The following is a 15,203-nucleotide window of genomic DNA, read 5'->3' as shown; positions in this document are numbered from 1 at the left end:
AAATAGGTGAGAAAATAAATGAGCAGTAGCTGAGAGAGGGAAGCCTCAGAAAGCTTTAAGAATGACATTTTTCTTGCTTCTTCACCTTGGAAGTGGATATTTATCTACAGCTCTCACAATTTACCATGCATATTGAAACTGCAATGTTTTTGCTTGTTTGGTTTTTTTTGCATGGTGTTTCCATGGAGACAGTTTTACTAATGAACCCTCAGGCAGTATGCAAAAAATATGTTCAACAAGTTTGTGTTTTGAACAAAAGCTTTATTCAAACATGAAATAAAAAAAAAAGTGTGACAAAGAAAAGTGATCAGAACTCACGAGAACTTGCATAAATATATATACCATCAGAGCATTTCAGAGACAACATATCTGAAAAGGAAACATATCGCAACATCTAGAAACAAGCAGCAAAATAAAAAAAACAAATCAAGGACAATGCAGAATGAATTAATAGAATACGATAAACGTGTCTCTGCTGTGCAGGTCTTTTTTTTTTTTTTAAAGTGATCTCATTATTGATCCATTGAGAATCAATTCTTACACTTATTCTTAATTTGGATCCCCAATAGCTTCCACTAAGGTAGCAGCTAACCTTCCTGGGGTCCACACACAACAAAAACATAACATATAAATCAATGCAAAAACAGCCCAAAGTGTGCAGTGTTATGGTGCTTTGACATAATGCATATAATGCAAAAAAAAAAAAAATGCATTCCTGTGGGATTATACAGGCTATTGTGTCTCAAAGCACAGGGGCTGTGAACTGCAGTGTGGCTCATGTTTCAGAGCCTGATCGTCTGCTGATTGTTGTACAGTATGACATCTGATGAGCAAGAAAAGGTTTCACTCTGAATAATGTAGTTTTATTGTTCTGTGTCCGGGTCACAACTGAAAAACACCTGCAGGACTGGAACAAATAAAACACTATACTGACCAATTGCTCTTCTGATCATATATTTAAACTGACGTGTTGGATGACAAGTGTCATTACGTCGGTGTGTTCAACTATCATAAAACATGTAGGTGTGAAAGCTGCAGCGTACACCTGCAGCATAGTGTTAACTGAGCACTGTAATACAATTGAGTTCACTTTGCTCTAATAAGGCCATGAAGTTAAATAAACCATTAGGCTAAGTAAATTTTTTACACTCATACCACAATGTATATCCCAGGCTAACAGTTCAGCAAGCTTCATTCTCATATAAAAAACAATTCATATCAATATGGATGCAAAACGAATATTCACACGTGTTTACTGAACAACAGTGAATTTCAACAGTTTCCCCTCTATAAAAATAGCTTAAAAATCTGACACATATTTTAGTACAGTGTAGGGTTAAGTCCGTTCTTTTTTTTTTTTCTTTTACATCTGAGACAGTTTAATAACAGGCTGGTACATACGTCCTCTGCTCCTCCTTCCCTCCTATGACACTGCCATACACAGACATAGGGCTTTAAAGACCACCAAAGTCCCAATAAGGAGCACTAAAGGGAGCAAAAATGAATGGCATCTTCATCTCCTCCCTGCTCTAGACTAAGACTCCCAACTCCAGCTGTCTACAGACAGGTAGTACAGTCTTTTCTGTACAGTAGAGCTTCGCATGCACAGTGGTTTAGTAGAAGAGCAGGACTTGGTCCGTGAGAGGAAAGAGAATGGCCAACAGTACAATACGTGTGTTCCATACTGTAGCAATGTCAGGATCACTGAAAAGGTGAAGCAGGAAGGACAGAACATGCCACATTTGGCAGAAATCACAGAGTCTCTCTCACACAGGATAGGGCATCTGAGGGGTTAGAGACATTGAACACAGAAGCATTTAGTAACCAGTAACCTATAGAACATACACCTATCCACAACTCAGTGTTTTACACACACACAAGTGTGTTGGGAACTGAGACGGGCCCAACCAAAGTGAACTAAGGGACAAGATATGATTGTGAAACACAACCAACGGGGCAGGAGTCAATGAACAGATTGTCACATTTCATGCTCTGCACACAGGCAATATTTTTTTTTACGAGACAAGCAATAAACATCGTTGTCATCATCATCATCATTCAGGCCCAGTTAATTCACAAACATACACAGTAGGCTTAAACTATACTGTACACACCCACACACACACACACACACACACACACACACACGAGTAAGTGCACAGGCATACAAACACATCCCCTCACAAACACACCTCCCATTGAACCATGGGATACAACTTGTAAGTGGTGAATAGCTTGTCCCCTGATACCCGAGAATAAAAAAGCGAACCGAGAAGGCAAACAGAACGCAACACAAGCAGAACGAGTGATACAAACCACTGACAATATAAGGACACTTTGTTTGGATTAACTGAATGCAGTTGCTATGTACCGCTGTGTTTGCTGGTTATAGCTGTTTCAAAGCATATAAAATAATAACTATCTGTAGTATATGACAAAAATAAATAACTCAAACCTCTTGCAGCAGTTGTAAAAAGGCCACTGAATGCTTGTGTGTGTGTGTGTGTGTGCGGTTGTGTGTGAGAGAGAGATGCAAACTCAACAGCACAGGTAGGAACTAGCCATAAGCCTTAAACCACCATGCATTGACATAACCATATAAAAGACTGAATCACAGCCTCAAACACAGTTTCTTGCTCAAGTTTCGGATCATGCCATGATAAAGATTTAACTGTATGCATACAGTACAGCATTACAGGTTACAATACATCTTCCTCTTGGTAAGGCTCCTAACCTGGATGAGCCCCTGTTAACAGTGTGAAGCTGATTACCAGACTAGTGATAAAAAGCAAATAAAAAATATAAAAGTGCCTCAATCCTAGAACATGTTGGATTTCAAAGGCAGAGGCTGTCAAACAATGGCAGTAAATGATCAAGGAGTTAAGTAAAAGCTTCAGTTTTCTGGCTGCAGCTATGCCAAATACCTAAATAGCACAAATATTCCTTTGGAGCGATTTATTTAAAATCTTTTCCTAACAAGAGCAGAATATCGAAGTGCTGTCTTGCAGAGCAAGAAAGGCTATATTTTGGGGCACGAGCCAGTGGCCTCTTTTGTGAGTTTAACTGAATAAGGCCAAAACTTAAAATGACCCTGTACAGTAACATTAACACTTTACATTAAGTTGCCCTGAAGTCAAAATTCGCTTTTTAAGGTACTGTGACGTTAACTGATTCCGTGTCAAATTACTGAAGAGCAACTCTTTTTAAAGTACCCGGCGAGTGATCATAGTTCTACACAAAAGGACACTTTGAAGCGCTAGATCTATCCTGTTAAAGCATCAAAACCAGCACTGCCCTGCCAGTGTCCCATCTACAGAGAACCATAATTTATAATAAAACATTTCTAACTGACAGTAACATTGAACTTTTTTCAAAAAGGAGTTTCAACCTCAAAGGGACTGTTAGGTAAGGTTTCTTAGTGCGATTAAACGTTTGTTTTGGAGAGCAGTAGACAAAATTTGAAGTTGTCTAAAGACATAATGTCACATTGTGAGAACTCCCTCACTCAGTTTTTTTTTTTTTTCCCCCCCAGTTGCTCCATCTCTATGAAGTTTTGGCTTTTCTTGCCCGTGGAGACGTTTTATCCTCAGACTTCACAATCCCATTGGCAGCACCTCCTGACAAAACAAGTCAAAAGAAACACTCCTGAGTAAAGCTATTTCAGATACGCATGTTCACAAAAACAACAACAACACATCATGTGTGCAACATATAAACTGAAACATAGGATCACATTGTGCCTGTAGGGGTGACCGGAAGCTGAGGTTCTTGAATACTCACCCCTTGTAGGCTCCCTTTTGTGAGGCTTGCTCTTTGGACTGACCATCTTCTTCTTTGAGGCCTGGTTCTGGCTGTGCTCCCTCCACTTTTTCAACTGGAAGTTAATGAATTTCCACATCATCCAAGCCTGCGTCAGGCAGATAGCTGCCAGACAAGTCATCCTAAGGGTGCGAGGAGAACATATTTTTAAAAACTACAAAAGTTAAAGCGATTTAACTTGTGAACAGATGAACAAAACTTTGGCCACTTTGTTGTTTTTAAGTTTAATGCCATGTGTAAATTTTCTATGTACAAGACATTAAGGGCACTTCCTATTTTGCCATCTGGACTTGCCTTATGGTGAGCACATTGAAGTTGCCTTCTGCAAGGGAAAAGCCCTGGTTTTCTGTACGGGGCAGCCCGAAGCCAAACGTCAGAACTGACAGTGTGAGAGTGAGGAGGCGGGCAATGACAAAAAGCAGCGCCCACAGAGTGAAACTGCAATGGAAAAAGAAAGAAAGAAAAAACGTCGTATCAGGTTGTTCAGATCAGCAAGAAATTACTGTACCACCCACCAAATAAGTGAAAAAAAACGTGTTTGATAGATGAATGAAACCACATGTTGTTTTCAGATACCCTTTCTGCTTGTTCTCATCGCTGAAGTAGAAGAGGCGTGAAGCGTGGAACAGGAGCTCCACCAGGTAGTGAGGGACCAGCAACACCAGGCCCAGTCGGTGGAGGCTGAAACAGATGAGACACAGACAGAGACGGCAACATTAACAGAAGGTAACTCATGAAACAAAGAAAGGAGGAGTCAACTAGGGCTGCAACTAATAAGGTTCATTATTGATTAATATGCCGATTATTTTCTTGATTAATTGTAATCAGGAAATAGAGAAAAATGCCCATCACAATTTACTGAAGGTGATGTCATCAAATTGCTTGTTCTGAGTGCCTTACAGTTCAAAACCTTAAAGAAAAGCAGCAAAGTCTTACAATTAAGAAGCTGGAGCTCAGGAATGTTTGGCAGTTTTGCTTGAAAATGACTCAAACGATTAATCAATTACAACTATAGGAGAGGACACAACACAGAAAACTATCAGCTATATATAAGGTTTAAGAAAATACCTTTGAACCAGGTGATATAACATTTTCAGTTTCCCCACATAACATTTTTGTATTTTCTAGTAGAGAATAGTTGAAGGAAAGGAGATACGCAAAGAGAAGAGACTCATCTGCAGTTTTCTGTAGTGGTCCTAGTAATATTTGCTGGTAAAGTGTACTGAAATAGCATATCACATGACATGGTTAATCTATGTTTGAGTAAAAAAAAAGGTCATAAATGCAGCTGGAAGAACAATCCTTTCCACTCATATCTTGGGATGTTTGATTAACAACTTATTTTAATTCTAATTATAACTATTCTAATTACTTATCTGTCAACTCCCCCTCCTCTTTCATCTGTTTGACTCTCGTTTTTCACTCTGCATTGAGTGTTTTTTCAAAGTGATGGTTATTTGGGATGCTTTAACTGTGCACTCTCTCTTGTGCCTCTATTTGCCTTTTTTCTGCCTCTTTCCAAGTCGATGATCTTGGAGGCTGCGGTGGGAGTTATAAATGAAAGTTTTGACAGAATTTTGGGTGCCAATTCAGGAGGCTTATCTCTGCCCAGTTATCGCAGTTACAGTTAAGCGCACCTGCAGAGCAGCTGCCCCACACCAAACTGATATAACAGCTGCATGAGTCATACGTTTCACCTGCAAGACTCATGTTTATTGTTTGTGATGTGAAAATGTCAGAGAAATAAAAAGCTTGCGTCCTGGTATTAGTTAAGTTATAAAATTCAAGCACACCACAGGGCGTCTCTCCTGCCAGCTGCTGACAGCTCTGTCAGCCAGAGAGTCAATCACACTGGACGGTAGAGACGCTGGTATGTTAATTTCACTGCATTTAACATCGGAGCTGAGAGTGTCAGAGGTCGTAACAGAAAGCAGAAACACGGTCAATCTGTGTTGTGCTGCTGTCCTCCACTTCCATCATCTCGCACCGATTCATTTTGAAAGAGCAGCGGCCAATAGGGAAACTCCAACGCTCAGCCGGCTGACCAATGGTGAAACCTCATCACTCACTCAGTCACTCACAGATAACCGTGGTTATAGGGCTGGTCTGTGGCAGTCAGCTGAGTCAGCTGAACCTGGCTGAGAGTTTAAAAATGATCTTTATGGGGTCATGTAAGGATAATGAAGGGAGGTCAAACAGGCTGATAATAACAACTTCTCACAGTCCATCACTCAAAGAAAAAAAAAAAAAATCAATCCCTCCATAAACTGTGCAGTAGCTTTGTGTCAAGTATGATGTCCAGGTTGTTAATCGCAGAATAGTGTACTAAATTCACTTCACAAATTCACAACATTACCTTTACCCAAAAAAAAAAAAGGTTTAGGACTATTTTATCCAACATCTGTTTGAAACATGCTCAGTCATTATCAGAATGAATCAGGTCTTAACAACCTGAATATTTTTCATTTCATCCTCAGAGGACACACTCGGAAGGATGAATCATTTTACTCACTTTAAAACATAGGCACCAGTGATGTGAACAACATAAAGGCAAATGTAATAGAGCTGGCGGGGGATGTCCTCCTGTAGAAAGACAACAAAGGAGAAGAGAACCAGCGTTAGTTCTGGTCACATCAGTTACTACAGACAGTACAGTTTATCAGAAAGGTATTTAGATGACAAAACATGTTTTATGTTGGCTCAGAGCATCTAAAATTTTGAACAAAATGTATCTTTTTTGTAATCGGATTTACTGTATAGTGAAACCTTTTTGAGGAGCGATGATATTCTTTAAAGTCTGCAACCTTAAACACACAGACAGGACTTACTAACCACCTTTTTGTTTTGAAACAATTACACATTTCCTAGGCAAATTAAGTCTTGAGATCCACTTGGCTAATCAAAAAAAAAAAAAATCAACATGCTTTTTCCATAGAGTAGAAGAAGGGGCAATAAAAAAAATAATTGCTTCTTCATACTAATTCTGACAAGAGAGAGAAAAACATCAAATCATTCTTGCTAGTCTGAAAGTACTGCAACAGAGGTGTGATTGTTTGAGGTATTCATCGCCTGTATGTACTCTGTACTGCACATTAAACTAGAGTTGAGTCAGCTGATTCCTCATGGAGACACATGAATACACTAGAGGGTATTAGCAGCGGTCAGAAGGATATATGAATACCACTGCACTCATCATAGGTTACAGACTGAAGACGTTATTTCCCAAATTTATGTTTTTACTTCAATGACAACTAGTATAAGTTTATCTCGATCTAATTTTGTACATTGAAGGGAAAGAACAAAAGACATTGAGAAATTGCTTCCCTGCTAACCCACAGCAGCATACAAAAGCCTGAAACATTAATACTTAAATGTGTCATCATCGTTGAAATGACCCTTACCTTCCGTACTTTCTGAAAGTACAGCTCAGGAAGTGCATGGAGCCAATAGGCAATTTGGCAAATGTAGAAGAACTTGACCTGAAAACTAGACAAGAGGACAGGTGGTGCAGAGGTAAGAGCCTGGACAGTTATACCATATTAATTATATACAATAGACTATGTTGTGCACAGTGTACTGTTCTATGGTTGGTAGTACTAAATAATGCAGGTGTAGCAGCCCACCAGAAACACAGCCTGATCCAAAACATCTATGATGTGTCATCTATGACATTAAGCTTGTGCTCTAATAAGATCCCGTACATTCAAACCAAGTCTTTTTTTTTTTTTTAAGGTGTTAAGAGAGAGCTTGCTTGTGATATATAAATCTTCACTTACACCATGTGAGTATGTGGGTAACCCTCCCATAAGAAAGTAGGATTTGTTGCAAAGTCCTCCTGTCAAAGAAAAAGAGACAATGCATAAGATAAAGTCTAATGCAGACGGGTACAATGTGTTTTTATGTGGCTCCTGGCCCTCGTACCGCTGTCAGGATGCTGCAGCCCCAGATGAAGGAGAACAGGTAGAACGCAGCCAGTTGTCCCGATTCATTGAACTTGCTGTGTTTGGTTTTCGACAGGTGCAACCTCCTGTTCATTTTCTGAAATTAAACAAAATATTGAACAAGGTGAACACATTAGAATATCACATTTGATCTGTGGGGAAATTTAGTTCCTTGCATTTATATATTTAAAAAAAAACAAAAGTTAAGCAGCATTTTTAAAATCATAGTAGTAAAAGTATATGTCACTTTTTGCAGTTACATCTCACTTCAAGGTATTTGTAGATACACTTTTGATTAATGAGAAATAGGAGGCTAAGCATAAACAGAGCAGCTGTGCAAGTTTTCCACTTTTTACTTCTTGTACAAATGTTGCAACTGTAGGCTTTTGACCTTAAAGGATAAGTTCACATTTTTTTAAAGTTTATATTAAGTCTGGAGGCAGTAGAGCAGGTCGTCTGTTAACCGCAATGTTAGTGGTTTAATTCCCTGTTTTTCCACTCCAGGGAGGTTAAGGAGGCCAAAGCTTTTCATGGTAGTTCCTCTTCCATCAGACTGTGAGTATATGTGTGTGTGTGTGTGTGTGTGTGTGAATAGTTGCAAATTGTAAAGCACTTTGTCTGATAAAGTAGAAATACAATACTTCAATGCCCGTATGTACATTGAAACTGAGATTCCTTCCCAGAGCGCTTCCCATGCAAGAATGGGGGACAAAATCCACAATCCTCATTCTGAGAAAATGTACTCCAACGTTTATTTGAAGCTAATTGAATCAGATGTTTGAGTTAGTCAAATTAAGTGGATATCTTCCAAAGTTACTGTGCTGTTAGTATGAAATTACCTTTGTGTTTCCCTAGACAGAGTTTCCTTGCTAAACTGCAGTGGAGGGACAGTAACACAAAGAGGAAATTTTGCTCTAACAAGACTAACTTTGGAAGATACCTACTTAACTCAGATTGTTTAAGCCTCATATTAGATTAAAAATACCCTCCAGACTTGTTTTAGGATATATTGAAATACTTTGTTTAGAATAATAATTTTTGTCTAATATGGTTTTTCCTTGTTCAATTTCCTTGTTAAAATAGTTAAAATTACATCTTTTCCTTCTCCTTCCCTCCAGTGTCTATAGATAAAAATAATTTGCAAAACCTTAACTGTTGGATGCAAGAAGTCTCCTACTTCACTGAAGCACATACATTCTCAGCGTATGTGCAATGGAGGCTTCACGTTTCCACATCACACTTACGCAAGTTGCATACTGGACCACGTTTCGTTTCCAAACTATTCCCTAGTCTGCCAAAAAATAGAGGATGTCAGTTGAAAAGGCAGTCCTTCAATGTGGCCCCGGACACGTTTACACTGCTAAAAGAACCACTTCCGAATGTGGTCTGAGTGATCAGATCTCAATGCATCCTCAATGCATCTTGGGTGTGTTCACACCTCTACTTAGAGCTGTCTACTTGTGATTGGATCACCCAAGATGCCTGTAGATGCCAGGTGTAAACAAGGCCTTAATGATGTCACAAATCATGCTCATAGTTACAAGTCTTGAACTCAGATCTGATGTAAACTCAGAGAAACTTCCCCCCTCTAGCAGATGAATGTGGAAAAAGTCTTCTAGTGTCAAACTCCGCACATACATCATTCTGCACAGTGAAGGTGAAACATCCAACTGAAGTAACAATCAAAAATATGTTTTTCTTCTTGTTCCTACAGTTTGATATTTTAGCTTCACTGTGCAGAATGATGTATGTGCAGAGTTTGACACTAAAAGGCTGTTTTCACCTCATCTGCTGAAAGTGGAAAGTTTCTCTGTGGTCATTGAAAATCCCATTTCATCACATGACATCACAAATAGTTTGGAAGCCAATCCTGGTCCAATATACAACTTAGACAAGTGTGATGTGGAAACTTGAAGCCTCCAGTGCATAAACACTGAGAATGGACTTTACAGTGAAGGAGGGGACATCTTGTGTCCAGCAGTTAAACATTTGAAATGAAAAATATTTGCATATTCATAAATTCTGGCTTTTTTTTAATGAGGGAGACGGAGGAAATGCTATTTGAAGGATGATAATTGAACTTTTTTTGTGGAAAAACCATTTCAGACACATATTATTATTCAAAGTAGAGTTTTTGATATACATCTTAAAACATGTCTGGAAGGGATCTTTAAAAAAGGTATGAAAAAATGTGACCTTATCCTTTAAGAGGAACACTGTCTCTGAATGTGGTCCAAAAGAGATTTTTATTTTTGGACCAAAAAATGTTTTTTTCTGCTAATAATATCCCACTGGGAATTGCCATCAAAGCCAAAAGACGTCAGGAGAAACATGAGCATTGTTTCAGTGATTTGTGCTTTAGTGCGCACACACACAGGTGAAGAGATGAGATCTCATTACCTACAAAGAAAAGGTCTCTCCAAAAAAAATAAAAATAAATAATGGACCAGAAAAGAGCGCACACACACGTGGCAACGGAGCCTAAGATACTTTTGATCCTTTTGAAATAGAAAAAAAATAAACAAAGATGATTTTCGTGAGTACACAGGTTGTGACAGCTATTACGATTTACTTGAATTCTTGTGAGAATCTGACAGCGTGCGAGCTGATAAAGTAGAGATGGGGATATTCTTTATCAGTTTCTGTTTCACTCAGACCATGTTTATCCACACTCAACATAAAAAAACCACAGTGAGAAAACAATGTGAGAATGATTGCAGCGGAGTTTGCATACTCACGTCAAGAATATATTCTTGTATCAACGCGTGAAGGATGACCGCAATAAGCAAGTAGAAAAACACGGTGGCAACATCTTTAGGGCCATACTGGTAAAGGTTCACTGGCTCGTTCTTCTCGTCTGTGCAAAAAGAGAAGCACAAAGTTAAAACCTTAAATCTTAAAAAAAAAAAAAAAAAAATAGCTAAAGAGGCAAAATAAGACCAATTAAGTACTGTGCATTTTTTTCAGAAATACAGAGTGGTTCACTTGAGTTATTTTAAAAATACTGACATGATTACTCAACCCGTGAACTTCTACTCACCAAGAACTTGCGTAACATTGTACTGGACTGTGATGAACATGATGGCAAACTTTGCTGTGACCTGAAGAGCAAAGAAAGAAACAGGATTAAAGGATTATGTTGAGTCACAGGAAAGGTTGTCACTAAAAACTGGCAGATTTCATGCAAACGAAGCCAAAAATCTGTCTTAATGCTGTAATAAAAGTCTGTGTGAGCCTCCTAAAGATTGTCCATCCATGTTAGTGAACCCAACCCTTGGTTATGACATATTGATGACTGCATCTTTTCATGTCAAACTGTCAAACAATCCATTCATAGTTTCATGCACATATATGAGTGGGGGCTGCTGTGTCACTGCAAGGATCTGAATTCAATGATTCCCATAAAATGGGGTCTGGGGAGCTCCAGAGGCTACCTGGAGAGGCTCCCAGGGGTCTCCAGCAAAATGATGTATGTTTTAAGTTTACTACTGTTTCCATGATGACTCTCACTGCGTCAGAGTGAGTTTGTGTCATAGGCTTCACCTTCCCTAGAGGATAGGCACCTAGCTATAACCTTATCTTATAAAAGGGAGTCTAGAAAGTGGCTGCACTGTCTTCATGATATTTTCAGTCTGGTGGCTGGGTTTGGGTGGGGACTGCTTATTAAGGAGGATAGCTATTTTATTTCATTCAAACATGGCTACAGAGTCAGCCGGAGTTGTTCTGTCCAAGTACATACAGATCTCTGGCCTGGAAACGGGCATGTTATCGTTTTGAGTTTTGTCGCCTCTGCCCTGGCATCACTAAACAAAATACCCTGGCAACTGTCATGTATATATGTGTTATGTAGTTATGTGTATAAATATGGATGTATCTCATATGTACAGTATACATATGTTGTGGATGTATACTGTATTTATGTATCTATGGATTTATGTGCAGAATGTGGCAACAAATTTCCTTGAAGGATAATAACAAAGAATCTATCTATCTATATATCTATCTATCTATCTATCTCAAATGTGAAGCATGCAGACAGATATTTAAGCCTGAGCATCTTGTTGCTAAAGGCCAGATACATGTATTGACTTGCCAAGGAGGCAATGAGTTAGCCGACTGGTAAAATAACCTGTTATTTGTGCCAGTGGCCCTCCTCACCATCTTCTTTGGCAAACAGTGAGACACATGAGAAGGGAAGGAGACAGACACGCTAGCGCCCTGCCCCTGGAGTGCTGCTGTCATATCAGCTAACGATAGTTAGCAGCAGCTAACATCACTCGGCTAAAACACAGCTCCTGCGCTTTTCCTGTTCAATCACACAGTACCTCGAACATCAGGCCGAGAAGGATAATCATGGCCAAACACGACACCATATCGGCGTGATTCTGGATCACAAACTCGTGGCTCAGCACCGGCGGGCTCTTGTTCTTCTTGCGGAAACCCATGGTTCACCGACACGGCTCTCCCTCCTCTGGTTCAGGGCTGCCGTCACTGAGTCTGGCTGGGTTGGAGCTACTTTCCCCCCGCTGCACTGCTGCTGCTGCTGCCGCCGGCCTGCACGACTCAGCTGATGGATGTTTGCTCCGCTCTGTGGGCACCGAGAACCGCTGCTCGTGTGTTTAAAAACAGTCATGAAGATGCATCGCAGCAAACCAAACACACCAAAGCACAACACCCACTTTTTTTTCCTCCAGCCTGGTAAAGTCAGATGACGGGCCCTCCCACTCCAAAAAACCCATTCATGAACCGCCCAGTGTCATTGACGTAGAAGGAGAACCCAGGCCCGTGGTGCCTTCACGCGCCCCACGTAAGCGCCCAGTTTTAAGGTTATTTTTGCTTTCAGGATGGACGAGCAAAGCAGATGCTCTAAACTCACCATTTAGGTAGTTTGAGTGATGCATAATTATTTGAGGATATGCAGTAGCACAATCTTGGCTGAAATTATAAATCTGTTTGGAAATGGTGCTGTATATGAGAATAGTAAGACTGGGTTACAAACTGAGATTAACAGTGAATAATGTGAAACCTATGAACAGACTAGTCATTCTTATACATTCTCTCATTGGGTTAATTTGTAATCAATGAAATAATAGTGAAATTAAAATGTTCCACATTTTTCTGGGGATCCCCTGGAACCCCCTCAAGGATCCCTGGGGGTCCCCAGCATGGTTCTAAGTCGTGCTTAATGTTTATTGTAATATATGTTTGGTTATTATTAGTAGTAGGATATTTTTATATGTCTTGTAGCTCTTATAGGCAACAAAAACTCAAAAAGGTTTACCTCTCAGCCCCTCATTTTGTGCATTTTCCTAATGATTTTTAGCAAGGTCTGTTCTTAGATTCCATTAACCCCAGTGGCCATAAAAATATAAATCACTGTACAATGTTAGGCACACTAATGCAAAAGCCCTGCTATAAATACAGTGTTTGTGACTGTCCCACTAATGTTGAGGTTCTGTTAAGGCTATTTCACAGAGCTGTTGATGTACATGGTAAATATTATGCTTTGATTCATTGTTTGTGGTGGTGTTGTATGTTAAATATTAGACCCAGAACACTATTTCTGCACCACAGGTTTATTTTCTGTGGGTATGTTTTTTCACTTGCATGTCACCTAAAAGGCAAACCAAGTCAGTTACCAGTTAATAAGTCATTTGGTGGTGGTATTATGTTTCCTTTAAAGGTCCAATATACAACATTCAGCCCCACTAGATGTCAGTAAACAACTATTTGCTGTGTAAAGATATAGTGGAGTAATGGTGTCCTGAGCAGAGAATGAAGTCACACTCTGTGTGTGTTGTAATCATGTGAATGTTATTGCATGTGAGTCCCTCCCTGTCCTCCTTTTCAAATTACAGCTAAACAGTACACTAAAATATGTTTCTAAAAACATTTAGAAATAGGCAATGCAATAACAGAATTTTGATCATCGTGCCTAGTTTGACAGTTTGATCTGAGTTTTGTGAGCTGTTGGTTCAGGGGCTGCTTTCTTTTTTTCCCCAACTACTTTGAGTAAATGACGTGCACAGTTGTTTTGGTCTGAGATGCTGGTGCTAGTGTGACATCTAGAAGGGCTGAATGACATATATTGCGCCTTTAACATAACGGTTGTAATTATCTCCAAAAAATCTTATGTGTCCGAAGTCGGCACAGTTACGTTAACTTACAATTCACAGAGAAACTGTAGGAGAACATGACGATGCTGACCCAACTAACGTCAGTAACCTTTTACTGCCATTAACTATGTAACTGTTAACAGTTAATTGAAATTTTGTTTTGGGATACAGGGGCATTATTATCCATTTAACGAACAAAGCTTTTGCAAAATACGCTAGTGAAACCAGTCATGCTACAGTGGGTTGTTGTTGGAACCTCAAGTAGCTAGCTAATCTTTTGCATCCTAAATTGGATCCCTGAACATGACCGTTCAATATCAGTCACCAGCTGTTGGGGAAACTACTTTAAAACTTTAGTTTACCAAACTACCAACTACTTCACAATGAAATGTAGTTAAACTACATTCAAACCTCACTCTGGAATCTCATATTGTTACACAGAGGTACAACTGGACTGACATTGAGTAAAGTGTAGGTGTGTTTGATTTAGGGACTAGGGCAGGCTAATCCTCACTTAAGCATTCCGAGGATGTGTTTTAAGGAGAGGATAGGAGTTGAAGTGGAGTCAGGAAAATGCTAAATTTCTAGGAAAATTCATATAGTGAGAATACTAATACTAATACGTACTTTGTAATTAACTACCTAAACTACATGACCCAAAGTATAACTACTGAAAAAGCTACTGAGATTTGAATGTAGTTACCACCCAACTACTGCAAATTGTAGTTAAACTAGTAATTGAACTACATGTAGTTAACAGTGTCAGCTGCAATTTACAGTTTAGCCCTGAACAACATCCCAGCTCACTCGAACTAAATATAACCCTTTCTCATTTTGGGCGCTAGAGGTCAGTATGAGACAAACTGGGGATAGCAGGACCTACGAAGCCCTCCCTTTCTTACTTCAGTGGTTAACACCAGTGAAACGTGACACAAGCTCACGTATACAGTATAACGGAAATGATAACGAGACATATATGCATTATCATAAAGAGAATCGTCATCGGAGTTAGCATCAGCCCGGCTAGCTCAGTCGGTAGAGCATGAGACTCTTAATCTCAGGGTCGTGGGTTCGAGCCCCACGTTGGGCGCACATACTTTTTCTCCCGCAGGCTTAATTTGATTGTGAATGATTAAGGGGAATAAGTGGGCAATGTGTAGGATGTTTTATAACAGAAATAAAACTATGGTAACATAATTCAACACTGTTCAGTTTCTGTGAGTATGGTTAGAATAGTTAATGTTGGTATTTGATTGCGTTATATTGGCCGATTTTTTTTCATTTTTATGGCACCCGCATATGCCTCTATTGAGAATTAAAATAATGG

General features: G+C 39.4%; 1 protein-coding gene and 1 non-coding gene across 2 annotated transcripts; one reads left to right on the top strand and one right to left on the bottom strand.

The window, feature by feature from the left end:
- Window positions 1–847: 847 nt before the first annotated feature.
- On the bottom strand, window positions 848–12,529 carry zgc:113278 (Translocating chain-associated membrane protein 1-like 1-like). Its single transcript, XM_067592740.1, has 11 exons — window positions 12,086–12,529; window positions 10,801–10,861; window positions 10,499–10,617; window positions 7,741–7,857; window positions 7,596–7,654; window positions 7,221–7,305; window positions 6,332–6,402; window positions 4,396–4,500; window positions 4,114–4,257; window positions 3,781–3,941; window positions 848–3,617 (listed from the first exon to the last, which is right to left on the bottom strand). The coding sequence occupies exons 1-11, from the start codon at window positions 12,203–12,205 to the stop codon at window positions 3,544–3,546; spliced, it is 1,116 nt and encodes a 371-aa protein (XP_067448841.1). The 5' UTR covers window positions 12,206–12,529; the 3' UTR covers window positions 848–3,543.
- A 2,364-nt stretch (window positions 12,530–14,893) lies between these two features.
- On the top strand, window positions 14,894–14,966 carry trnak-cuu (transfer RNA lysine (anticodon CUU)). The gene has a single exon. It is a non-coding gene; the product is annotated as a tRNA-Lys (tRNA).
- The last annotated feature ends 237 nt before the right edge of the window (window positions 14,967–15,203 follow it).

This window comes from Thunnus thynnus, chromosome 6, assembly GCF_963924715.1.
Source record: "Thunnus thynnus chromosome 6, fThuThy2.1, whole genome shotgun sequence".
NCBI classification, from domain to species: Eukaryota; Metazoa; Chordata; class Actinopteri; order Scombriformes; family Scombridae; genus Thunnus; species Thunnus thynnus.
This window is presented reverse-complemented; position numbering and strand designations above follow the sequence as displayed.